Genomic DNA, 27,503 nt, shown 5'->3' with positions numbered 1-27,503 from the left:
TACATGCACATACACATATACACACACATACACACACATATATACATGCACATACACATATACACACACATGCATACATGCACACACTACATAGACACACATAGATATACATACACATACATGCACACACACATGCACACACACATACACACAAACACACATGCATGCACACACATGGTAATGGCAGGAGAAGCAAGCCCTACTTGCCCAACAGTGTTGCTTTAAGGTCCCAGAGGGAAATGCTTGAAAAGTATTGCCAGGCAATTCTTTGACGAGGCTGAAACCAAAAGATCCAGCCAACAGCAGGTGTTGTGACCAGCTGCCTTCTGTGCCCCTGGGATCTATAGCCACAAAAATCAAGCGACCATGAATGGAAAATGCTCAAAAGGAGAAGAATTCTGTCAGTGCTAAGTCCAGCCGAGCTTGTTCCCTGTAGGGCCTAAGCAGAGCAGCGGGACACGTATTCACTGAGCCTGTCACTGCAGGTACTGAGCACCATCTGAAAATGACTTAAGTGTGCAGGAAGATGTAGGTAGGCCATAAAGCAGGTGCTAGGGCATTTCAGGTGAAGGATTCAAACATCCGTGGATTTTGGTACCCAAGGGTGCCATGAAGGGACAACTGTTCTTCCTTCCACTTCTGTGACTTGCACGTTCTGGTTCCACCCTTTCCATCCCTGCACTGCCTTCTAGAATCCTTTTCCTCCTCCCTCCCCCCTTGATTCCTCCCCCCTTCCCTCTTTCCTCTTCCCTCTTCCCTCCTCCCTCTGACTGGTCCCTTCTTGCTCTCCGGTCCACACCTCCTAGTGACTCCCATTACTCTCAGGGCCTCAGGGTTTCTCAAATTTTAGCCCCCAAAGTTAAGTTCATCCATTCTTCCATTCATCCATTCATCCAGATGTCTTCTTGGTAACTGGGTCGGTAAGATCAGTGCCTCCTCTGCACCTCCAGGGAGCCCTCTTGCACCCTGCTATCGCCATCCTCAAGGCTCCAAGTCCTGGGCACCTGCAGGGCCCCTCCTGCCCTCCTGCCCTCCTGCCCTCCAGCACCTGCTGGTCCAGTCCACAGGCTACAGCCTCAGTCCCCTGATCTCCATTCCTTGTGATTGCTTGGTCCACGGCCTAACGGGCTTCATGTCAATGGTGTCAACATTCCCCCACATTCCTCAGAAGCCACTCCCCGAAGCTACACTTCTCTTCCTTGTTCCCTGTTCAAAACCCTTCCAAGGGCCCTGTACCCATGCATACAGAGTTTACAGTCCCTGAGCCTGATCCCACCCTGACCCCTGGAGAGGTATGGGATGTAACGGCATCATCTCTGGATGGGATTGTTACCAGTCTCATGGGAGTGGGTTAGCCTCAGGGGACTGGATGAGTTCTCTGGAGAAACAGTCGTTTAAAAAGTGAAGTCATTTCACATCCTACATTGCACACCTCACACATGTTCACGAGACCCTCTCCAGACACAGGTGCCCAAGCCTGGACCTTTTGCTCAGCCTCCAGAACCGGAATCCAAAAGAACCTTCTTACTCTATAAAAGATCCAGTCTCTGGTGTTCAGGTAAAGCAACTCAAAGCATGCTGGCAGGCAAGGCATCACTGAGGTGAACTGCAATACCAGAATTTTCTCCTTCAAGTGCCTGTGCACACAAGAAAGAAGCTGAGAGGAGGGGACAGGGACACCTCCGTTTTCCAGTCTAGAAAAGTGAAAGTGAAGCCTAGCACGTGCGAGTGGACACCGAAGCTCAAGAAATCCCACCGTTGGCATGGAGGTGTCACTGCTTACACATTATGGACACTGAAGACCTGGGAGGACTCTAGCTCTGCTTCCGCCTTGGTATGGAAGTCTGAACAAGCCATTTCTCTCGAGGCCTCGGTTTGCCCATCCGTGAAACAAAGGACTTGAAGGACCATTTCCAGTTCCAGTTCTGCCCCCAAGGAAGCCATCACTCTCCTCCCCAGCACCCAGGCTCACAGCCCAGACAGCTGTCTGCACGTACCACATGGTGTGGTGGTCTGAGAAGATGTCTGCAGGCTGGAAGAGCTCACCGTCGTGGTAACAGGGACACTGGGCCTTGGGCACACAGTCCCCTCTTTCATCCTGGTAGAGCCCTGGGGGGCAGAAGCAGCCTTCAAGACAGACTTCACTGCATTCTTCATCCGGAAGGGAGAGGGAGCGGCAGGTCATGTTGCAGGAATTGCCACACTGCAGGTACACCTGGCCCTGTGGGCAGCTCAGAGCTGGAAGTAGGAGATGGAGGAAGGCGTTAGATATGGTATCGTACCTTGCAGCTGTGACCACTGCTGGATCCCCATGGTCACAACCATCCCTTCCCAGTGTAAGCAAAAGTGTACCTTCAGGCGCACACATACACACACGCACACATACACACACAAACGCACACACACATACGCACACACGCACACACACATACACACGCGCGCGCACACACACACACACACACACACGCACACACACGCACACACACACAAAACATACATGGAAAGTATGGGCACACACATGTTCTCTCTTTACCCACACGGAGTAGGCTTGCCTCGCCTGTGAATTCTCTAAGTCTAGAACACTAGAGTCCTAGCAAATCTAAATATCTAGGGTTGGGAGTAACAGGCAGGTGCATTTATCTCCCTGACGATGAGGACAATAAAAGCTACAGTCTCTGAGCGCCTACTGCATGCTCTCCTCCTCAGTGAGTTAGCCCCCACCTCCCCCTTCCTTGGTTCTTACCCACAGGACCCAACACTTGAGCTAAGTATCTTAAAGATCTGGCCTCTCTGGAGGCAGAAGTGAGATCTGCGCCCAACTCTCTGTCTCCCTAAAGGTCACGTTCTCGCCCATCGCACTTCAAGAAGAGCACAGTCCCTTTAAGGATGTGCAAGAATCCTTACAAGGATTACAGGCAGGGACACTTATATCTACCCCCCAGCAAAGTGGGCAGCCTCAGTCTGCTCACAGCCCTCATCCCTCCCCACACCCCCTTTAACACTGAAATGAGAGATACTGTATGGCTACATAGAACAAAATGCTCAGGCAGCTAGAGAGTGGGCTATGTCCCATGTCCCCAGGTTCAAATCCCAGCTCCACCACTAGTTAGCACGGAACGCTGAGCACCGTCCTCAGTGGAATGTAGCAACAATAACCTGGGTCTTTGTGGAGGTTCGGTGAGCCAACAAGTCACAGGAGTTCACTGTTATTGTCACTGGGACACTGGAAGGGAATTCCAGCCCTGTTCAGCAGGCTCACCAGGGGGGACATGTTCCAGAGAAAGACCCCAGCCTCAAAGAACCTAGCCCTCCTTCCTGCACTGTGGCCATCATGCACCCCTGCATAATGAACGTACCAATAATGGAAATTGTTAGTGGGAGGATAAGAGGAGCAGGGAGGTGATGGGTGCCCTTTACCCTTGCCCTCAGGCTGTTGCACAGGAAATGGCAGCTGTGCTCTGGACATAGGCCTCCCAAGGACAATAGAGCCTTCCTTCTCCAGCAGATAGATAGCCACAGACAGAACATCCCATAGAAGCTTTAAACGTCATCCCTGGCCATGAACCTCTGAAGAGACCCTGAGCCTCTCCTTCCAACTGACACCTCAGATTAGCTTAGCTGGGTGGTCAACAGATTCCCTAATCATGGGAGACACTGACTTACACCCTGGATGAGTGGAGAATCAGCTCCCCTGAATGGGTGTATGGAGTGAAATTAGGCTGACACTGGGAGAATGTTAGCCCACAAAGGCAGCAACTCCCTTCAATTCACCTCAGGAGCAATGGCCAGGGTACTTTCCATCCAGTAAAAAAAGAAGTTGGAGTCAAGAGCTCCCCTCCCCACCAACAGAGTCTCTTCAGAGCTGATATCCAGCCTCACTGAGTTTCTCCTTGAGCCTTTCTTCTGGAAAGAAACCATGCACACCCCAGTTTGGCAGAGGTGTATGCATGTGCCAGGGCTGTGCCAGGCTCAGGAACACACAAATGAAAGACTTAGACCCTGCCTTTAGGGAGCCCATGGTCTTGTCTTCCCAAAGGAGACAACCATTTTAACAGGGACAAAAGTTTGTGTGTGTGTGTGTGTGTGTGTGTGTGTGTGTGTGTGTGTGTGTGTGTGTCTCCTGAGTCTTTCGGGCATTACACAAAGTAGCTGTGTGGCATGTCTTTGTCTCTCGGTTGTCTGCAATGACATTTTTTTCTGAATGGAGGTGATAGTTTGTGAGCTCTGTCTATTCCTCAAAAAAGAGGAGAGAGGTCAAGGTCCAGGAGACAGAAAACCTGGGCTCCTCTCTAAGTAAAGAGAGGGAGAGGCCAAAACACAGGGATCTGGTCCACTGTCCTTGAGCTCAGAGAAAGAAGCCAAGGTCATCAGTCACATAACTTACAGAAACAGGTCCCTCTTGTCCCTAACTCCTTCCTGCCAGTCAACACCTGAAGCTATCACAAAGGCTCGGGTGTTAGAACTTGTTAACTGAATCACTCCCGTTACTACGGTGCCCGCCAGCTCACTGCCCATAGTCTCTTCTGTGGAGGTCCTTTGCTGCTCCTAAGAATGAATGTCCCCAAAGGCTCTTGACCTTCAGGGAGAATGTCCTAAATTAGCACAGCCTTCTGATGCCATCACATTGCTTATGGCTACTGCAGAATTCCTAATACCGGTAGGTAACAGAAGCATTTTCATAAACAGCACAGCACTGACTAATTAGGTTCCCCAGTGGCTAGAAGGCAGATGCTAGGAAGGAAACAGACGTTCAGAATGAAGGGCTCGGAGACATAGAGCTCCTAAACCATAGGTAAACTTCTAGAAAGGTCTGTACTATGTCCTTTGGGCTGTCAGTATTCCCTTCATCCAGTGTTGGAGGGAAGAGGAAGGCCGGTTGTCCCCTTCATCCCTACTTGCTTCATCTATCTCTCCTTGGAATAGAGCGTCTATTCCCACCTCTCATCAGAGACTGCTTAAGACTCCAGACACAAGCTTGTGGATGAGTGCATCTCTTCAAATCCATAATGTTATTTTTTTTTACCACTTCCCCTAACTACTGTCTCCCTGCTTCCACCAGGACATCCGTTGCCATCTCCAAATCCCTACCTCACCCTAAAACTCAGAGTTCTGCCGACCTTTCTCCTCCAGACTGTCTGCTCACACTCCTGCTCTGCTAACCTCTCTCTGCCACAACAGCACCTCTGTAAAACTTTGATCAAGAACTCTTCCCCAGAGAGTCCTCCTCAGTTGTCCCTACCCTTCATCCCCTCATTCAGTGTGATTGATAGGCACCTCCGAGGGAGGTCTCGTAAGGAAGCTTCGAGATTCTATCTCCCAGTGGTCTGAGCCTGGACACTAGCCAAATGTCCCCAGAGGAAAAACAACCAAACAGTAAGCAGGGTTAACTGCCCAGGGGACCACGGTGCAGGAGCAAAGACCATCTCTGAAGGCAGGAATCTACCACAGCTTAGGACAGATGCAAAGTCAACTAGAACAATGGCATTATTCAACGTTGCATAACTTTATACAGTGCCAAAGACGTGGGCCAGGTCCCATGTCTGTCTTGCCTGAAATTACAAACAAGGGATTCCTTCATTCCAAATTCACTGGACAGCATGCTCATACAAGGATTGAACACTAGGTGGCAGCAGTTACAGGCAATCTCAGCCAGACCCACTCTCACTCCAAGGTTCCATGGCTTCTGTAAGGGGTTCCAACTTTATGCAGAAACCCACCCCATCACCAGCCAAGAGCAGAAGGCAGGAGAAATGGCTGCAAACGAACTGTTGGCCCAAGTTTGTCACTGAGGCCTGTTTCCAAGTGACAAAATTCAAAGACAGTACCTTTGAAGATGGACCCAGACCCCAAAGTTATCAGAAGAGTTTGAATGGTTGACTAAAGGAGGTTAACCGGTTATGGGATTCTCACCACAGAAGTCTGGCTCCCGCCACCCGATGTGCACGCCTTTTCGGGCACACGCAGCAGCGTAGTTAGCTACTGCGCTACACAGGCAATCCTGGCTGTCAGCGCAGGAGCAAACATCATAACGACAGTTCTGCAGGTAGGGCAGAGGGCTGACCGCATGGTGGCAGGTCTCGAACTTGGAGGACGTCAGGAGCGCACAAGCCTCCTCCGCAAACCTGGCTGTTGAGGAGAAGGAAGAACTGTGCAGAATAAGACATGGTCCTGCCAGGGCCTCTGGGGCCAGCCTCAGGGACTCCAACATCCATACCTCACCCCCACCCGCTCCCTACCCACGAACAGAACCAGTTCCCTTTCTAGTCGACAGTTGCTGCAAAACTAAGTCTATCTGGCTGTGGCTTCGGCGCCAATTTACTGTCGTGTGTTTGGCTCAGTAACGGGTAAAACTACGTTCCCCAAAGCCCCTGCTGGAGACAGTGGTCAGAGTAGCGGAAGCTAGTGAGAGCAGAGGTGTCGCAGCACCGGATCTTCACAGGGTCCCTGCAGCGCATCTATCGCCCAATAATTCAACTTTGAGCTCCCACACTCACTGCTGCGCTAGATTGGGACCTTCCCGGGCCAGAAACGGCCCAATATTCTCTTCTCTCTCAAGATTTCACCCATCAATGGAGGGTGTTCGATAAACAAACTTTGAAAAGGAAATGAGCCAAACGTAGACCTCAAATGCCAATAGTCAAAACAAAGGCTGGTCCCATTGCTCTGTCTCTGCCTCCTCTCTATCTCTGTCCCTTGGAACGCCTGGAACACGGGAGACCCCGGGGGCTCTGCGGCTCACGTACTCAAGCGTGGGTTCAGGCTGCAGGGGTCGCTGTGTTGTCTGTGCAGGTCCGGACAATCCCCTTGAAGCTTCCAGGCGTTTCCAAAGTCTACCACCAGAGGCTCCACCAGGCCGGCCGGCGTGAGGAAGTCGTCTCCCTTGTTGCCATTGTAATTCCCACACAAACCACAGGTCTTCCCAGAATAGATTGGGGACAGCTGCCGGAAGAAACCGGGCCTTGGAGCAGCTGTCCCCCAGTGCCACGATAGTTCCATTTAGCTAATGAGATCGTTTATGCCAAAGAATTTCCCCAGGTGAGAACTAAATGCCAGGACCTCTAAGCCCTAGGCTGCGAACGGGAGGAACACTGCAGGCTTTGTAACACAGTCCTTGCTCGGCTGTCATCTGTCAAAGAGTCAGCCAGAAGGATTCTAGAAATTATTCGGTCACTTTGGAAGGTGCACCGCGGGCCCAAAGAAGGGGGGAGGCGCGGGGGGGGGAGAGAAAGAGGGAAGGGAGGAGGAGAAAGAGGAAGGGGAAGAGAAAGGGAGAGAAAGAGGGAAGGAGGGGAAGGAAGAGGAGGGAGGGAGGGGGAGAAAGAGGGAAAGAAAGAGGGAAGGAGGGGGAGGAGAGAGGGAGGGGGAGGAAGGGGGAGAGAGAAAGAGGGAAAGAGGGAGAGGGAGGGAGGGAGAGTGAGAGAGGAGAGAGAGGGATTGTCTAAGGTCAGAGAGAGAGAGAGAGAGAGAGAGAGAGAGAGAGAGGATGGCACAGCAGAAAGAGCAAACAGGTTGAATCCCGAGACCCTCGTGCTCCCTACTTCCATGACTATATTTCCTGTCAGCAGGCACGAGCTAACAACAGTGAGACAAAGTGCAAACTGTTCATTGAACAGGTATTGGTCCCAAACTGGCAAAGTAGACTGAGCTGACTGTAGTCCAAGCCCCCAGGAGCTTGTGCCTGGTGTCCAGGAGCAAGACCTTTCTTCTAATCTCCTGTTGAGGACACGGGAAGGAAGCAGGGTTCAGACTCTAGCCCCATCACTCACTCTCTGATCAGACCTCAGCGGTGAGCCACAAGTTTGAACCCAAAGTGCACACTCAGGACCAAGTGGTGGTGTAGAGAGGCAGCCTTGAAGCAAGCGGTGGTAGGGATCAGACCCAAGAGGCCAACTCTACCTCTGTGTGTAATCAATGAAACCAGGTGGCCCCCGCCCCAGGATGCTCCATAGTCTCAACGGTTAGGCCTGGACCCCTGTGGTCATCTCGGGAGCCCCTTCCAGCTCCCAGAGCCACAGACGTGTATGCAAGCAAGAAAGGTGGGCAAGTGGCCTTCCTGGTTTGTTTTACAGATGCCAAGTGTCTCTGTCTCTCTCTCTCTCTCTCTCTCTCTCTCTCTCTCTCTCTCTCTCACGCACACACACACTAGGCATCGAGGTCTTCCCTGACTTTCCAGCTTAAATCTAACCCACGCTGGCCTTTCCTGGCTCTCTCCCTGCTGTATGTCTCTCCCCGGGTGTTATTCTAACATACGACTTGTTTGCTTTATTATCTGTCTCTCTCACTAGAATGTAAACTAAAGGTGGCAAGCATTGTGCCTTCCTCGTCTATGATAGGATGGTGCCTACCTTCTACTCAAGTTGCTGTAACAAAATACCCTAGGCTGGTAGGCTTATAAACAACAGAAACTGTATCATCTGAAGGCTAAGAGTGTTAGGAACTCACGTCAAAGAGCAGCAGATGCAACACCTGGCAGGGTCCCTACTCATAAATGCTGGCTTCTTGCTGCATGGCTCATGACAGGAGGGGCCTGGCTGGCTCCAGGGAGCGCTTTTAGAAAGGCATTAATCACATTCATAAGGGCTCTCTGCCCTTAGGGAGTTCATCCCCGCCCAGAGGCCCCACCTCCTAATACCACCCCCGGGGGTGAGGATTCCAACACAGGAATTTTTACTGGGACCCTCTGATATTTGACAGATTGAATGAATAGGTTGAATGAATGAAAAAAATAAAATAAAATAAATTGTCACACAAATAGGTTTCCTCTTGATGCCAGATGAAACAGGGTACAGACTGTCACGGCCACCTGAGCAGCATGGCAGCAGGTGACACCTTCTCCTCTGCCCTACTTCTAGCATCTGTCTCTCTTTCCCTTCTCAGACAGGTGCCCTCAAACTCCCCAGAGTCCCCTTGGCCACATCAGTTGCCTTCCATCACTAACATCCCCAACTCTAGGCATGTTCTTTTCCTCTGTCCCCTTGGCCCATCTCTGGGGACAGCACGGTCAGGGGTTGGAAAGGAGGGTGTACCCAAGGACACTGACCGCAGACCTTACAGTGCCTGAGCTCAGGACATTTTGAGAAGACACTATATGAAACAGGCCTCTGCTTAGGACAGTCCTGACACAGTGGGGACTGCCCCAGGTCCACTTCCATAGGACTCTGTTGACCCTGATCGGTATGGTAGTTACTTGCGCTGGTTGACCATAGCCCTGCTGCCTGGGGTGGAGGCATAGGACACATCAGTGGAAAGAGGATAAGGGCCCTTGATTGAAGGGGGAGGGCAGAGCTATCCCTCCGCAGGTGGCCCTGGGAGGTATAACATAGAAATGGAGGAAGAGCATCGCATAGAGACTTGCGACTCCCATCATGGAGTTACACAAAGGGCCCTGGAGAGCAGGGACCCCGGGGTGTGGGACAGGGACCCTGGGGTGTGGGACAGGCTCCCCAAGCATCCTAGGTGTGGCCTAGGAATATTTCCATAGTTCCATGATCTTGATCTTGTCTTTCCCTTCTCGTTGTCTGACAAGCACACAGTGGAATTTTCCAGGGACCCTGCGATCTGAAATGCTGTAGCTAATTGATCACAGAAATGGCTGTGAGAACCCAGCTGTCTCCTATTAAATGAATCGTTGAGGAGATTTGCAGCCATGTGCGGCCATGGCATTCTTCTCTGCTGCCTACTGTTGTCTCCTGATCCCTGTCTAACTTATTTTTCCAAGAGAAAAGTGCTTACAAATGTCTGTTAGGAAACAAGGTTTGGTATTATTATGTTATAAATGAGTTAAGTGTTTTAATGCCTCTGGTTTAACTTTTTTTTTTAATCTGTCTGGGATTTTGCTTTTCTGGCTGTGTCAGGATCTTGCTGTCGAGCTCAGGTTGGCTGAAACTCGCTGTGTAGCCCAGGCTGGCCTCCAGCCCCTGTCTCATCCTCCTCGTCCCTGGGATATGTCATTATGCTCAGCTTTGAGATAGCCATCAGCCAAGCACCAGTAGATACAATCTCACCACTGATCTCAGGGACTCTCCTCAGCATTTTTAAGAATCTAAGAGCATCCTGAGACCCGACAGTGAGGGGTGTGGCCTAACAACAGAAGGATACCAGCCAGAGAACTGCCCTTCATCATGTTGTGACTGGGTGAGAGCTGCTGGTGGCTCCCGATGTCCCCTGGCTATCTCCATTATGAAGCAGCACTAGAGTACCTCCTGGTCTGCCTACCTGCCAGGGACTTTGCAAGGCCAGCAAATCTGGAAGTCCAGTGAAATGTATGTGTTACCATCCAATCTGATCAGAAAATCTACCCAGAGGACATGGCCCACACATGCATCCACCCAGTGGTTCAGTAAGGAATGTGGAGGATCCCACACACACACCCTGGCCTTCTGCAGATGTCCTATGGGCAGGATACTGCATCTGAGCTGGGTACCCAATCTGGCTTTTCCCTTCCTCGCTCCCCACAGAGTGCCCAGGGACACCCCCTGATCCAAGGCCTCGCTGCAAGCTCAGAAACTGCCCAGCAAACCTACCTCAATGCCAGTCTTAGAGGGGACTCTAACATCAACTCTGGACATCAGCATAGGACCCGAGCCCCAGAGGGACCACAGGGAGCACCCAGAAAACAAACATCAGCTTCTCACACAGAGAGAGGCCTGTTCCTTGCTCTGGGGGTGTAGAGTGTGAGGAGAAAGAAATTCTTCTCCTACCACACAAAGCCATTTTGCCCAGAGCACAAGGGGTACTTTGTAAGGGTCGGTCTCCAGCGAGGCTGCAGCTTGAAAGGGGACCTACCTTAACCAGTAGCCGCCCGCGGCCATCCCATTCCATCTGCAGGTCCTCCCCATAGCTGAGGCGTACAGAAGCCATCACCGTGTGCTGGATACGGAGGTCACCTTGAAGCCATACACACGTTCAGGGTTCAGATAGGGAGGTGACAGGGGTGAGTGGTGTGTTGTGGGTCTCAGCGTTGTGTTTGTGAGGTCTCAAAGTATTATGGCAATGACAAGCAAGGAGTGGAAATCTGATAAGTGTGCACAAGGCTGAGGCAGGGGGTGTGGGGAGAGCTCTCTGGAGGAACGGTGAACTGGGTGAATAGAAGCAAATAAGCTCCTAGAGGAGCCATTGGGCTACCGTGACCTGTAATTCCCCTTATGGACACAAGAGGGCAGCAAAAGCTCCAGCATCCTGAGAGCCTGGAGGCGAGGGAATCCTTTCTGGTTTTCAGCTAGAATCACTTGAAGGGTGTGACCTCAGCTGAGAGGATGTTCCCATTGACCCATAGGCGTGTCTGTGACATTCTCTTGACTGTTGATTGATATGGAAGGGGCAGTGCTACCCCTGGGCAAGCGGCCCTGGGCAGGTATAAGAAAAGTAACTGAACACGAGCTTGGAGAGCAAGCCAGTAAGCAGTCTTCCCCCTGCACCAACCTGAACCGGCCTGCAGGTTCCTGCATCAGTCCGGCCTTGACTTCCCTCAGTGATAAACTATGAGGCGGAAGTGTCCGATAAAATAAACCCGTTCCTCCCATGTTGAAGGAAAGTGTCTATGGCAACCACTGAACCTTGGGCCCCTGCTGGCTTCCAGACTGGAGGTCCTTCTAACTGAAAGATGCTGTGTGCAAAACTGAACTTAGCAAAATCTGCTGCTGAGGGAGGCCAGGAAAGCCTGTGCCTTGTCCTGGAGGGATACATCAGCTTCCTGGGGGTCATGCTCAGCATCAACACACATGAAAACACAGTGTGCGTCTTCGCCAAGTTCACCCGCTGTGTGCTGGTTAGGGTTATAGGCTACAGGAGAGCCAGGCGTCGTGGAAGAGAGAGATTTGAGAGCGGCGTTGAAAGTAAGGTTTGGGAACCATTCAATACAAAGCCAGTTCATCTGGTGAAGACACGCGACAAGAATTTCCCATGAGGCACTTGCCCCAAGTAGCATCCTTTGAGCTAACCATTTGTCTGTCAACCCTGGCCTCTCAACAGGGTCAACCTCTGCTTCTGGAAACCCCCTTTTCCTCCAGAGTCAGAGTACCCAGGACACCTCCCCACGCTCCCCAGCTAAATCTTCATCAAGTTCCCAGGAAAGAAGTGGGCACCCCCAGCGGGCAGGGACATGGGTTGGTACAGTTTGGAGGAAGTGGGCATGAGCTTACCTTGCAGGAAGGGAATCTGGACATCCTGACCATCGATGGCCACCCCTCCCCCGTGCTTCAGCTTCATGAGGCTGTTGTGCAGGGCAGACAGCCGCACACTGACTGAGCGGGTGCAGACAGCATCAGGGTCATCAGCGCACTGCGAGATGGAAATGTGGAGTGGCCTTACCACAGCTCCTACTGCCAGGCCAGGATCCAGCCTCGGCTCTAGAGGGCCTCACTGAAGAGCACACTTCCAGTCTCACAGAGTGTGGGGTGCCCAGAGTTGTGCAAGGTCCTAAGCCCAAGGCTTACCCAGCCGTGCATGGGTTGTCACAATGAATCTTACTAAACCCTCAGCTCTTCCTATTCATTGGGCCTATTAACTCCAAACAATCAGAGCTTCCCTGGGGTAGAAGGCCTAAAATGTCCCCATCCTTGCTTCATTAGCTGCAGAGTACGTACTAGGTACCTTGGCACACATAAAGGAGGGGACCCTGCTATTCCCCACCTCAAATAGCCCTCGGTTTCAAAGAGCAGAGGTTTAGGGAGACAGACTAGATCTGAGGGGGTGACCCTCCTGAGTAACTAAGAGTAGCCATCTCCCAGGAGCTAAGGAGGGGAAGACAGGAGGCATGATGTCACTGAAGGCCAGAGGAAGGGCTCCCTCCTGTGCACGGACAGACGCTCAAGGCCCTCGGGACACTCACTGTCTTCTCACCATGAGGCTCGGCAGCCTTCTGACGGGCAGCCTGGCCAAGCTCACCTGCATGGTCTCTATGACAATGGAGAAAGAGTGGTCTTGGCAGTCCCGGGCCAGCAGGTACTGGCAGATGCCACTGAAGGTGAAGTGTCTGTTGTCGAAGCTCTTGAAGTGGGATTGGCCTGTGACAAGACACTCCCCTGGAAGGACCCGGAAGAGGTGAGGGGAGAGACTGTAACTTGGCAAGGGGAGGTACACATAAAAATGGGGGACCCCGCCCCAAAGCTCCCAGGTACCCTTCCCCCATGACAATCAAGGCTGAGTGGGGGCAGAGGATTCTAAGTCAGTTCACTCTCAAACCACAAGATGAGCTGGTCACAGGCCGGCACTCCGATTTATGAACAGAACAGCTAAGGAAGAGTGCTAGAGTCGGGGCCTGAGCCGGCAGCTCGCAGATCTCAGCTTCTGCCCCTAAGCACTTGCCTGAAGCCTGCTTCACAGGCCTCAAACGACCCTGCTCAGGGACAGGACGGCTGCAGATTGCTATCTGGACGCTGGGTAGAACTCTGCACAACAGGACAGGGGAGGCTGCCTAGAAGCACAGCTCTCACTGAACTGGCATGCCAAGGAGCCTAGGGACAGCCTCACCCGAGGAGAGCCATGAAGAAAAGAGACCGGCCCATTGCCAGTCAAAGACTCCATTCCTGTCCCTAGCCTCGCCAACAGGGAAAACTGTTCAGAGCCAGGGGCAGGTTCAGGAGGAGCATAGCACAGACAGGAGGCTATCTACAATGGTGTGGCCGGGCAGCATTGACCTTCACAAGGCCAGCTCCCAGCCCAAGCTGATAGATACAGCTGCAGACGGAGACTCTCTAGGCTCCTCCTCCTACCCAATCGTGCCTTTGCCACTCCATCTTCCAAGGGCTTGACCCTGACTTCATGTCTCAGAGGATATCCATGCAGAAGAGGCCCTGCCGATGTCTCTACCCAGCCTGGGAAAACTCCCTCGTCGAAGACTGCAATGGACCTGCTGTGGCTAAAACAGGCGCCGTGTCCTGTTGCCAGTCTCTAGCTGAGTGTCTGTGTCACCTTCTCTCATTTTCACCGTCACTCTGTAGAAATTGTGTCCCATGAAAGAGGGTCCTCCTCCTGCCAGCCACTATCCCCCAACTCCACACACTAGGTTCTCCTCAGCACAGCCTGCCTCTGAGAAGTCCCACAGTTCCCTCTGCGCCCATATCCAGGGCTGGTGCTGGGTCCTAACACAGCCTGCAAGTCCTGAAAAGCCACAGGTGGTTCCTGCTGCCAAAATGACAAACACAGGAAAGAGGGGACCCAAGCGTCTGCCACCTCATTGGTGCTCTCAGTAACAGGCAGCGCTGGGCCAGGCTAAATGTACAACTTCGAGTCCAGCTGTGGCACTGCCTTGGAGCATTTGAAGGTTGGGCAAGGGCAAGGAACCCCAAGAGACTAACAAGTGCCCTGTCTAGTCCCCAGGGCAACTGCTCCCTTCGAGGATGCTGGGATGACCCGTGAATAAAGCCAGGCTGACGAGCTTTGAGGGAAATAGGAAGGCTCCAGCTCGTTCACCATCGCTTCTCCTCCCACACCATGTCCTGCAAAAGGGCAAGAGTGGACTCGATGCTGGGCGAGAGCTGAGGAGCCGCACGATGGGGCCAAGGGTCACCCCGAGCCATTGTCAATGTCCTGGAATCCAGCAATGTCACAGGAAGGCCTTTCAAAATGAATATTTTTCTAAAGTCGCCGTGATTGAACAAACAGAGCAATGTGGTTGTTTATGTGAAACGCCTCGACCTGGCAGGCATGAAATGGGTGGGATTCTTCCCCCAGCCATCTCTATTCTCTCAAGAACACTCTTATCTGAGCGGGAAACTGGACTTCAGTTTCTCCACAATGCCCAGGGAAAGCAGGGTCAATGAGAAAGCACCACAACTATCTAAAAGCAAAAATGTCCCGGGCCTGGAATCTAATCCCCCAATCTGGCTTCCTGCTCTCATCCTGCTGATTTCTTTCTCAGCAATCAGAAGTCTAAATATTATATGTGGCTTATCTCCTTGGTACAATTGAGGGATCAGGCTGCAAACACCGGAAACCTGGGGAGACGGACTAGTGAGCTGCCGGGTAGTAGCTGGCTGAGAGAACTAGAACATCCAACCAAACAATGGGCCACATGGCCAGACTCATGCTCCTCGGTCCAGAGCAGGACAGATAGGGCATTTGTTCACGCAGTAAAGGGCAGCCTCTGGATGGAAGACGAATGACTGGATGGTAAAAGGTTCTTAAACCAGAGCACAAAGTGGGCCTTCTAATGTTAAAGCAAGGCTGCTCCAGGGTAAAGAACCCCCGTCATTTAGAAGGAGGAGGAAGAGGGGGTGAGGGAGGAAGACAAGCAGGAGGAGGAAGAAGAGAAGAGAAAGAGGAGCAGGAGCGACCTCGTCTGATGGACACACCCTTTTCCTAATAAACAAACCACATGGCTTCCAACCAAACTTCTCACACCTGAAGCCCATGCTCCCATTCCCCCATCCAGGGCCATTTTTATTTTGAACACAAAGGGAAAGCCTTCTCCTCAGCTCTTCCTCACATAGAAACCTACCTGCCACCACCTTCCATGAGGAACATCAAATGCAGAACCAGGGCTGTTCACAGCTGAAGGATAGCCTCCGGTAGCCGCCATGCTCTCTCCACGTTCACTCTAACCAAATGCTTACAGCTCCTGGGCACTGACCATGCAGGGCCTTCCTGACCCCTAGCAGGGTTGTCCTGGCAGTGCATGATGCCAAGGTTGAGAAGGAGCTAGAGGGTGCCTGCAGACTACGTCAAAACCACATGCTGCTGCACTGGTGTTGAGCGTCCACCGAAGGCCCATGTGTTGTTAAAAGTCTGGTCCCAGCTCTATGGTCCCAGCAACACAGGAAGTGGACCTTGTGCAAGGTGCTAAGTGATTGGGCATATGCCCTTGAAGAGGATGGCGGGGAACCACCCACACCCCTCACCTCCTACTTTTTTGGTTTCAAGTGTGGTTGTGCACTTTGATATCTGTCCCCGCTGTTGGGTCTTCATCACCAGAGAACCTAATGAATGGGGCCACCTGCCCTTAAACCCGATGCTCCAGAATCTTGAACCAGAATAAACCTTTACTTCACAAGCAAACCGTGTCTGGTATTTTGTTGTAGGAACACAAAGCTGACCGATGGGCCACAGTTTTGGCTGAGGATTACCCAAAGATGAGCAGGGAGTGGATAGTTTCTAGAACAGCATCTGTGGGGTTCACTAGCCTCTCCCCACCCCAGCGGACTGCTGTCCTCCTAAGCTCTCCCCTCCCCTTCCCCCTTCTCAGTTCCTTCTCCGCTCTGTGCTCTAGGCAGCCTTCAAAGTGACCTGTTATGTCTGGGGATTTGTGATACAGGGTTACGTGAGTGTCACAGGTTCATCGTTGTCCGGAATCAAAGCTTAGGGCTCTAAGATGCGTGATAAAGCCCCTTCAGGATCTTCATAGCAGCCCTGCTCTGGTCTTTCCCTGGAGAACTAGGCATATCCCCTTCCAGAACCTTCCAGAATCTTCCCATCAACAGCTCTTCCCAATTATCTGAGTGGTAAGACAGCCCACTGGAAACAGGACTGTGGTAAGACTATAGAGAGATAAACCTAAGTTTAGCAGCCATTGAGTAGAGATGGACGGAATGAGGGGAGGGGCAGGGTTGGGTTTGGAGAATGAGATGTGGTTTTCGTAGATTTGTCAGCAAATCACGGAACTACTCCAAAGACCACAAGTCGGAACTGGCTACCTGCCCTTATCAAAAACGCTGTTTGCCTTGAATCCACGACAAAGCTCTTAAAGATTTTCAACTGAAGACCATGGGGTTATTTCGCCCTGACAAGACTTTGGTGGATATAGTGCATACTGTGGCTGTGGCTGGGAGAATGGGAGAATGGAAGGGTGACGGATAGAAGCCTCTTCCTGACGTCACCGGTGCTAGGACTCGTTAGGGTGGGAGTCGGTCGATGAAAACACGGCAAGCTAAACTCCTAATTCTATCTGCTGTGGTTCAGGTCTTGTGCAATGGGTGCTTCTGGTTCAGCTATTGGAGGACTCAGACTCCTACATCAGATATGGCTGTGCTCAAATAGAGCATTTTCAAAAGTGATTTCTTCTAGTATTACCCAAAGGATACCAAGACTAGTTGGTCATCCCTGGGCTAAAGTAATTAATCCAGCTTCCATCAAGTTCCAGAATTTTCCCAGTGTGATATGTGTTAGATAAGATCCCAAATGACCCTAAAGATGACCCTAATCCACAGACCTGAGTCCAGACCTCCAAGTCACTTCTGGCCTAAGTCTAGGGCGAGCGAAGGGGAGAAAGGCCAGGTAGAAAATCCAGCCAGCTGTGAGTTTTAGTACTGCCTCTGTCTCTTAGCATCTGTGTGACTTTGAGAAAATTCCTTAACCTGTCTTGTCTGCTTTCTCTTTTACAAGGGTTGCAACAGTGAGGTAACAGGAGAAACTCTTAGCACGTCCCCAGCGTATCGAAAACATCACATGAGAGAGCAGGAGGGGAAAACTCCAGAGTCGTGGAGAGGCAGAGGGAACTTTGAACGGGCAAGGTATGCAGTAAATAGAGCTGAGGCTAAGCAGGAAAAAACAGAGGGCAGAGGCTATACGGCAGGTCCCAAAGCAGATTTCACATGGGTAGTTAGGGAATATCTTCTGCTACCCTAGTTCTCTTAGCATTCGGACCATATGTGGTCAGCATTAACAAGCCTTCTAGAAAATTCCAATGAAACTCATGGAAGAAAAAAAAAAGAGCACTAGAAAGGTACAGAGCTAACACATCAATAGCCTTCCTTCTTGAGTCACCTAGATTCCTGGAATAACAAACCTTGCAGGACAGAGCCCCTGGCAGCCGAGGGCTATTATCCACCAGGGTGAGGCTGCACCTGCTCCAGACATGAGCATCAAGTAGAAACGGGACTGACAGCTGTAAGGACTTCTTGGGAAGGCTTGGGGACACTCCTTTATTTGTTCCTCTCCCCAGAGTTGAATAACTCTCCACCCTCCTCCACCCTTCTCTATTATTCTGTCTAACTAGTCGTATATTGGGGCTGCAGAAACCTAGTTGTGCCCTTAAGATTCAGGTCCTATTATCGCTTCGAGCCAAGAGAGTTGTCAGAACCTTCTTCTTCTTCCTCCTGATTTTCTAAAGACATTCATTCACCTCTCTCTGCTCGGTCAGGTCTCAACAGCTCAGCAACTTAATCCGCAGAGCAAACAGGAGCTGGGCAGGGCAACCTACTCCTGCTTCAGCTGCCTTAGGGGAGCTGGCATGGCCCATAGTGAGCAGAGAGTAGGGCTGAGATCCAAAGCCAAAGCTGAGGTCAGGAGGTCTTGCAGCCGGGTCACTCTCCGTCTGCTGTACTGTGGGCTCTCTGTCCAGCAGGGCAGGGGAGGGGAATGACACCTCGACACAGAGAAAGGGAAGAAAGGGAGAGAAAAAATGCGTATACAAGCCTACCTGGGCATTCCTCATTGCTGCAGATCCAGAGACTGTGTCTGCAGATGCTGTTGGACAAAAGAGCATACAGGGGTCATTGGTTCTGCCAGGAGGGCACCTAATTAAATTAACATCCATCACAGATAGCATAGTCCTCCCCGGAGAAAGGATGTAGGAGAAAAGAGAGGAAGCAATGCCAGAGCAGTCTTTAAAGGGTTAAAGTAGCACAGAACATGGCTTTGGCCACAACAGATCCTTGGAGACACCATAAAGGGGAAGAAGCAGAGAAAAGGGCAACCTAGGGTTGACGGTGCCCTGAAGACCTGCTCTGATCCTCAGGTATCCTGTTCCCCTCCCCATGTACAACGGGTGGGGGAAGGGAGCAAGAAAGACCCAGCAGTGAAACGGAGGAGCAGAGAGCCTTGCTGGAGGGAGGATCCACAGTGAAGGGAGGGAGGGAGGGCTCCTGAGGCACAAGAACAGTGGTTCTCAACCTCCCTAATGCTTCGCCCCTTTAATACAGTTTAATACGGTGATTCTCCAACCGTAAAGTTATTTTCATTGCTACTTCATAACTGGCAATTTTGCTACTGTTATGAATAGTAATGTAGGTATCTGATATGCAGGATATCTGATGTGCAAACACCCAAGGGGGGTCGAGACCCACAGGTTGAGAACTGCTGCCCTAGAAACTGCAAATCAGAAAGGGCCAGAGATGGAATGGGGAGTTCTTTCTCCCGGTGTACAGAGACAGGGGAGCTGAGTAGAGGTGATATGCGGGGACATTCTTGAAGAGATGCTTGAACTAACCAGGGCAGGTGCTCAGGCTAGACCCACCTGGGCGCCATTGAACATAGACCAAGGAGCCCCCACTAGAGGATTCTGCTTACTACCACCCAGCAGACAAAAGGTTAAGGAGAGAGAGATTTGATGCTGGATGTCATGCACGCAGCCTTTGCAGAGGACAGGCATCGTTTACTAAATTCTCCTTTGGCAGCTAGAGTTGTCAGCTGCATGGACAAGATGTGTCCTCTGATTTCTCTCTTGGCATGATGTTTGCACACTGCCATTGCATTCAACACCAGCTTGGATCCCCCTGCCAACTCCCCGACCCCCTACTCTCAACCCAGGACAGCTCCTGGTCCACCGCCTGTTGCCCCCATCCTGTCACAGCTCCCCCTCCCCAAACTCCTGGGTAGACCGTGCTATGTAGTGCTGTGGTTACCAAGTGTTGCAGTCTTGAGGGAGGGAGGTGCCAGGTGGGTACCGCTTTCCGGCGTGTACACAAGAACAGTCAGAGCTCTGCACACAGCGGTCTTCGTCCAGGAGCTCTCCCTCTGTTTCAAGGACATCAAGGCAAAGAGCTCAGCCCCAGTCATGAGCACTGTGTATCTCTCACTTCTACAACCCCATGGGCAACCAGAAGCTTAGTGCTTCTGGAAAACTCTAAGACAATGCGTAGGATGCGTATTCTTGACACTTGTGGGGTATGAGGGGGGACAGATATCAATTCTCATTCACAGAACTTGCTCAGGGTTGTCCAGTAGAAGAGCCCACTGAGAAGCAGAGGCTTCACAGAGGAATCTCGAAGACCTTATTTGATGCTGTTTGTGTATGTGTGCTGGGTTATTTGTTTTTCATACCCTAGAGAATTGAATCGAATCAATCGTTTTTGCTCAACATCATCCAGGAGAGAAGTCATGAGCCTCAGGACTTCCTAATCCATACAACTGAATACAGCTCGTGACCATCAATCACAGTCTCCTGGACATACAGTTTCAAACAAAAAGCCCTTTTCAGCTGAGTACACATGCCAAATCCAGGACATATTTCATAAGACCTTTCTCCCATACTGGCATCCTGAACCCTAACTGAGAAAACAAAACCACATCTCAGATTAGGACAGGAGCTCCCTGAACAATGTCAGTGTTAGGACCAAGACGGTTCCTTAGACACAGTGCTTTCTGAGTACAGTACAACGGGAAAACATAAATCCAAAATAAAGGCCAGTTCAATCCTGGTCTCTCTGTACAAAGACTTTAAAAAAAGCTAAATAAAAGACCTCTGATTTCGGCCATGAGGGAAAAACACAAGTGGCCTTCATCTCTCTTCCCAAAGCCCAGGACACTGGCAGGACCTCAGGTTTGTAAATGAAGAGGGGCGTTCATTACCAGGGCAGCCACAGCCATCTACACATTGCTGCTGACACACTTCATTGATAGGCAGGCTCTGGCAGGTTCTGGTGCAAGGAGACACACACTCCTTATACTCCATGCCAGCCGGGCATGCTGGGCCTGAAAGACAAATCAAGGGATTCTCGCAAAGCTGTGAACCAGTGCAGCAGCTTCCAAACCACTGCGAGCACAGCCAGCTCGGTGCTCTGACTGTCCGCTCTGTCTAGAGGGTCCCGGAGGCCATCTCCAACCCAGCAGCCCATGCTCCGTCTGCAGCCGGCATTTCCCTGAAAAGAGCATATTCTGTTTTGCAAGGTCCCAGCTAAGACTCACTGCAGTGGCTGGTCCAGACACCCTGCCTCGTGGCTATCTGTTCTCCATTCTCTGTGAAGAAAGCTTGGCCACCGTTTGTCTCTAGATGTTCTGACCTCTTCATCTAAAACTTTCTTGGGGTAGCATCAAATTCTGGGCTGAAAAGGAATGGCTTCTTGGGACAGCAAGAAACTATCACTTCCTCCTTTTCTAGCCTTTCTTCCTCATGATGTTGGCTCCAACCAAATGCTACCTCGCCCCCAGCTTAGGACACTCTATCCATGCCCACTTTGGCAATACTGACTTATTTCCACTGTTTTACGAGGCTGCCTTTGAGCCTTATTGCCTAACCAGCTCTCAGTTCATCACAAGAGCACACAGCTCCTCATGAGCAGGGCCTGTCTCTCCTGAAACAACTGCCCCCACCCCCCAACTCCTGCTTTAAGACCATCTATCAGATATCTCCTCCACCCTACCTTCAAAGGTCTAAAAAGACAGCCGCTCCCTATCCAGAGGAGAAGGCAGCTCTAACCCCCACCTTCCCACACCCCCACAGGGGAGATGGCAGGCCCTGATGGCTAAGCTGTTTGCCACACGGTGAAACTCCAATGTGCAATGTCAGGACCAGCCAGGCACCCTGCCTCCCTCAGTCCACATTATCTGACTAATTATAGCCAACCAGCTGCCCATCGAGGGGCTTTGGATCAGTGTAGTGAGAGAGGCGGCTTTCACAAGGTGACCAGAAGTCCCTATTTAACCACCGTGATTTGGAGATAGTGACAATGACTATGGACCCAGTGAGATTCAGAGATGCCCAAATGGGTATTACAAGGCAGGACTGACAGAACAGAACACACTGTGCCTGGAGGCCGGAAGGATGAGTTAATAAAAGGGAAGGTTTAATGAAGCCTTTCTACTCTCCGGGGCCACCCCACACGCTGCCTAGATAACCCGACACTCCTCCTGACTCAGGAACGCTGTAAAAGATGAATGCTGGGACCTAACTGCCCACTGACAGTTGAACCAAAGACAACTTCGGGAAGCCAGGGAATGGATTTCCTGAGGGAGTCATGGGGTACCAAAAGGGATGTGGCATGGAACAGAGGTAGGGACAGGGCCTTGAAAGGCTTTCTTCCACACAGTCCCTGAGGGAAGGGACTCCCCTGCAGGTCAATGCTGAGAGGACTGGGTGACAGAGGGCAGGAGCCATTCAGGACATAGGGCTAAGTAGACAATGGCTGATGGCAGCGGTGGGAAACGCACACCACAACAGGGCTCCAAAGCACCCTGAGCACCACCACCCCAAGACGAACAGCCTGCTCAACATGGGGGAAAGCAGCAACTTACGACAGGCACTGTGGTCAGCCCAGCCATACAGCACCATCCCTTCCTGGGCACAGGTTCGGGCATACTCAAGGAGAGCAGGACACGCGCACTCTGGCCCCGTGACGCATGTACACAAAGTCTTCTCACAGAGAGCCACGAAGGGCTCGGGATCCACCAGAGGGTGGCAGCGGGCAAACACCGACGCCGTCTTCAGTAACTGGCACTGCTCCCACATGGCCTGTAGAGGGAAAAGCTCCTCAGCGTGGCCCTGGGGTAGTCCCAGCCACGCCCACTTACTGCCCCTCTGAGGCTGGCACTAAGGGGAACCAAGGTTGTCCCTTAAGGGTCTAGCAGGTGCTTCTGTCCAGAGGAAAGAAGGCACATGCTTTGGAGGTAGACCAAGACTGAGGCGATGCGCTAGATGGGGCTTAGAAATGGACAGCCTGCGTTCTGTGAGAGGCTCGACCTGCCTGAAAAGCAGAGAGAGGCGTACCCTGAGCACACCCTGCAGCTTTGGATGCCAGCAACGGAGGCAGTCACTCTTCTGCCCTCCCCGACCACCTGCCTCCCCTGATCTTAATATTCTTCATTACCAAACAAAGAGTCTAGCAGAAGGAGGCTTGTTTTACGCAGTAGAATTTGCTAGACCTCACTCCCAATAGATTTAAAGACAGTTGGCTGGGGGCGGGGCTTAGGAATACACTTTCCGACACATTCCCCCAGGAAGCTGCTGGAGCCAATAAGGTCATTTCCCATCAGCGATAACAAATTAACTGCCTACTGTCTCAGGAGGTGCTGTGCCAGGCACGGCCTACATTGGGTTTTCCCCTCTGTTGATACCCGCAACCTGATTACACAGACACATTCGGAACCGTGGGTCCTTCCTTCTGTGATTCGTCAGTATAAGCGTGCCCGCATGCTTTACTTGACTGCATCTCTACAGCCTGTGTTTCGATGATTCCGAACGCCCCTTGCTGGTTGCTCTCTGTCTGTCTTGTTTTGTTTTCTTCACTGTAACTGTCTCTGTAGCTGGGGTACCTCTATCCATGGATGGCACACTCTAAGCGGGCAGCTTGGACCCCATGGCCACATAGACCGGCGATGTATATGAGAAACAGCGACGTCTTCCTCTTGACACAGCTCACAAATTGCTATGGATAGAACCACTGTTTGTTTCGAGCAGATTCCTTTCGGGCGCATGCGTGCCTATGACTGGAAGTCAGCAGCTAGGGAAAGGACTCACCACCTTCGGCTAGATAGAGAAGAATACAAGAGTAGCTAAATATTATAAAAGGACTGAGCCATGGGTGCTAAACTGGAGCCGATCAGTGTTTGCAAACAGGAGAGTGGACAAAGAGGAAACACACTGTTGGCTGGGAGAAGAAATTGAGAGAAAGCCCATGTTTGTGGAGAGCCGGAAGGCAGGTCTCTGCTTAGTGGCACCACGGGAATCCCAGAGGTAAGAGTTGTCTGACCTACCATGATGCCACCATTCTCAAGATCCTCCCTGTCACTAGGTACCCTCTGTGGTCCTAGAGCTCGGTGTCCTGATCACAGTAACCCTATACTGGGGCTGCACAGCTCACCTGACCTGGTCTATCCGGATGGCTCAGGCAGAACCAGGCCAGTAGAACATAGCATCCTATCTGTGGCACGATCACAGGAGGCCTACTGTGCATCTTCGAAGAGCAGCTGCCTGTTGGCATGGGCTACTGAACTACGAACCTGCCGGTGGACTGAGGGAACCAGCCGGCCACACCACCGACAGATACCATGCCCCTCCCTAGCTCCACCTTCCTCAGTTTCATCCACTGAGTTGACGTCTCTGTGGCCATGCTCTGGTCGTGGAAACCTAGACTGACAATTAGTTTGCCTAGCAGCACCCTTGGAGGAATAGGAGTGATAGTCTTAGCTACTTCATGGGTCGTTGTAGAAATACCACAGTGCCTGCCACCAAATAGGTCATCACGAATGCTTCGGGGGCTGCTCTGGTCAGTTGGGTCTCGGCTACAGTGTCCTTCTGTTAACCACCTTGAATATTCTGCCCAAGGAGAAATAGATTTCCAAAGTTGGTGACCAGAAAGAGCTGGTTGGCCTGCCCCGGCCTTACTGTAACTTCCACATCCCCGAATTCAGGTGCAGCCTCATACATAGGACATCGTGTGGATGTCCAGCTTATTGCCCCACCCCCTTCCTCTGTGTGACACAGGGAGGATGGTCAAAGTTCCTACTGTAAGTCTGCAGTGAACCACGGTGAGCAGTGCATAGAGTCACACGTGTCAAAGGTTTGTCCAAGAAGTCGTGGCAATATCATCACCTATCCCTTCTACTGTTTCTCTGCCCCCGAAACAGCAAGCAGACCTCCAGAAGATCCGGACACTCTCGTCCCTTTCTCATCTCCATCTCCCTGGGCCATATTGGGATAATGGTTACCACAGCAATGTTATCACTTCTCTGGTATCTCTGGTTGCTCCCTGGTAAGCTGGGTCAGCTTTCATTGATTTCTTATTCGGGAAGCCATGATCCTCCCCAACAAAGTCGTTGAAGGGTAGGGAAGGAGGCCGAGGCTGGAGGCTGTTACCATTCTGCAACACGTCTGCCCATAAAAACCGCCACTCAGGGAACACAGCCCTGCCTCTTGCTGAAGGCAGCTGAGGGAGTCCAGCAACTCGGGTTCCTGCCTACCTGTTTCCTTACCCACAGTTAAGAACTAGAAAGCAGAAAACAAAACACCTGACAATTACAAGACGGTGAAAATCTACTGCTCCCCCACCCCCACTTCCACCCCGACCCTCACTCCAGGACCCCCAGACAAGAGCAATTGCTCTGCACTGTGTGACCGTGACCGGCTCTTGGCACTGTAAGGAGGAGCAAGAAACTTTCCCCATGCAGGTCACAATAGCATCTAAAGAATGATGGCTGCATGGGATTGGGGATTTAGCTCAGTGGTAGAGCGTTTGCCTAGCAAGCGCAAGGCCCTGGGTTCGGTCCCCAGCTCCGAAAAAAAAAAGAAAAAAGAAAAAAAAAAAAAAAAAAAGAATGATGGCTGCAGTTCAGGTAGCCTCCCTGCCAGGAATCCTTGCAGAGCCAGCCTGATCCATCCGCCTTTGGCCCAGCTCACCAGGTCAGTCCCTTCCAAAGGGAAAGTAGGAACAACGAGGCTCTAGCATATTTCCTGGGAGGCCCCTGGAGGTGTTAAATGGTTTGTAGAAAGCCACAGTACGATGGGTGCTTCACTGCAGGATAGAAGTATGATTTTGGCAGAAGCTGCCTTCAGTCCCTACCACGGCCACCTGAAGTCGAGCTATAGTTTCTCCCTCCACAGAAACAAAAAGAAGTCTGGGCTCTCACCGTCTCCTCCAAGCTTCCTCTGGTCACCCCTGACCTCAACCTGGTCCACAGTCTGGTTGCTAGGTAGACCTTTCAACATCTGCCCAGTCTCCAGCATGACCTGCTCTGACCCCACAGCAGTGCCCAGGGGCATATTTACCTCAGTCTAAGCCACTCCCAGGCTTCTCTGTTCTAACTCAGGCAGCCCAGCCAGGCCAAACGAAGTCCTGAGGTGACATAGAGTGAAGTCCAAGGTGGATTCAGTACCTATGCTCCCAGACTCACAACAGAGCGCTAGTTGTACAGATCATGCTACAATAGACATGGTACAAGCACTGGGTGATCGGCCTCTAGGTCCACAGCACGAAGACGCCGCTGGATATAAAAGGCAAACTATTCCAATTTAAAGGGCAACATTTTAGTTCAGTGGGAAAGCAGGGAGGCTAAGCCCTCCATGACTGGACCTCGGCCTTCCCCTCTTGTCCCATCCCCAACCCAGGCACTACTGATGTCTTCTTGAAAGCGCCCTAATGTTTTTTTTCACTGACATGTCTACTGTGCCCAGGTGCTGTGTCTAGCACAATGGACGCAAAAGAAAACACATGGATAGATTCCACAATCACAAAGCCTGGGACGGGGAGAAGCCCAACCTCTCCACCTGTCTGCACTTCCTCTCTGAAGCCCTCTGTGCCTCTGCCAGGAGCCGCTTCCCAGGAAGGCTTTCTCCACAGTTCCTCCTCTCTCATCACACTCTGGGCACACCGCTCTTGAACTGCAATTACCCATTCCTGGACCCTTCTCCTCAGTTTCCCTACATGTGTTCTAAGGACAAGAGCCACACTCTTGGGGTGTAAATGCTGGATCAATCCTAGCAGTAATGAATACAGGTATAAGTCACCTCCGGTGTCTCAGAGGTGCCATAGGCCGGTTCACATGCAGGCTGAAGGCTTCATCCCTACCTGGGATGGCCTTCTCAGTGATGCTACGTATTGTAGCTGGGGGAAACCATGCCAATGAGGTATCTAGATGGGCCGCCCCAGGGGGCTTAGCCAATAAGCTTCCCTTCCCAGACATTTCTACCTACAAAAGATAGTTAATCTCTGGTCCACACTAAGTAGGTCATATGCACCTGTTTTCCATGATGAACAATAAATAAACATATGGACAAGCAAGGACTGTCTCTCTCACCAAGAACCACCGTAGGGAAAGCCTTCGCCATACAGAGCCTAAGTCTCCTGCAGAAGGTCCCTCTGGGCTCCAGGACATACTCACAGCTGAGCTAAGCCAAGGAATTTCAGCTACAGCTGGATGCCTGGGAGTTTGGGAACCCCTGCCTCTTCGGCCTCAGTCTGCCTCGTTTCTCGTCCTGGCTGGTGTCCCCATCTTAGGCTGTGTTCTTTCACCCCTGAGCAGTGCATCAGCACTTATCACAAGCCACTCTCTGTGTTTTGTCCACCCAAGTGGAGTTCACACACCCCGAAAGACGGAACTCAGAACTGCACAGAGACTGACAGACACTTTCAAAGGACACAATACTTCCTTCAAAGGAAAAGAATGTGTCCATCCTTTCAGCTTTGGGATACGAATACATAAAGTAAAAAAGTTGTACTAGGGGGTTGGGGATTTAGCTCAGCGGTAGAGCGCTTGCCTAGCAAGTGCAAGGCCCTGGGTTCGGTCCCCAGCTCCAAAAAAAAAAAAAAAAAAAAAAGTTGTACTAGGTCGTCCCAGTATGGTGGCACATGTCTATATTCCAAGCACTTGAGAGGCTGAGGTACGAAGAGAGGGAAGGGAGTTGGAGACCAGTCTCTGCTACCTAGCACCATCTTGTCTCAAAAAGAGAAATGGGGTTGAGGCAACGACTCAATGGGTAAAGTGCTTGCTGTGCAAGCATAAGAGCCTGAGCTTGAATCTCCAGAAACCACGTAAAGCCAGGAAGAGTAGCCCGTGTCTGTGAGCCCAGGGCAGCTACAGACCGATGGGAGACAGGGACAAGAAAAACCTGAAAGCTTGCAGGACCGTTACCTTAG

At 51.5% G+C, this 27,503-nt stretch overlaps 1 protein-coding gene across 2 annotated transcripts in view; it reads right to left on the bottom strand.

Annotated features, from left to right (window-relative positions):
* Positions 1–27,503, bottom strand: part of Vwf (von Willebrand factor) — a 134,858-nt gene that overhangs the window by 73,309 nt on the left and 34,046 nt on the right. For both annotated transcript variants that reach the window (XM_063285420.1, NM_053889.1), the window contains exons 7-16: positions 22,168–22,384; positions 20,506–20,628; positions 19,560–19,671; positions 18,356–18,402; positions 12,886–13,022; positions 12,141–12,279; positions 10,786–10,886; positions 6,744–6,939; positions 5,911–6,126; positions 1,998–2,238 (exon numbers count right to left, since the gene is read on the bottom strand). In XM_063285420.1, the coding sequence (XP_063141490.1) occupies positions 1,998–2,238; positions 5,911–6,126; positions 6,744–6,939; positions 10,786–10,886; positions 12,141–12,279; positions 12,886–13,022; positions 18,356–18,402; positions 19,560–19,671; positions 20,506–20,628; positions 22,168–22,384 (1,529 nt within the window). The remainder of the gene's footprint in view (positions 1–1,997; positions 2,239–5,910; positions 6,127–6,743; positions 6,940–10,785; positions 10,887–12,140; positions 12,280–12,885; positions 13,023–18,355; positions 18,403–19,559; positions 19,672–20,505; positions 20,629–22,167; positions 22,385–27,503) is intronic.

The sequence above is a fragment of the Rattus norvegicus genome, chromosome 4 (assembly GCF_036323735.1).
Source record: "Rattus norvegicus strain BN/NHsdMcwi chromosome 4, GRCr8, whole genome shotgun sequence".
In the NCBI taxonomy this organism is placed as follows: Eukaryota; Metazoa; Chordata; class Mammalia; order Rodentia; family Muridae; genus Rattus; species Rattus norvegicus.
The sequence above is the reverse complement of the archived record's forward strand: the minus strand, read 5'-3'. Positions and strand labels throughout refer to the sequence as shown.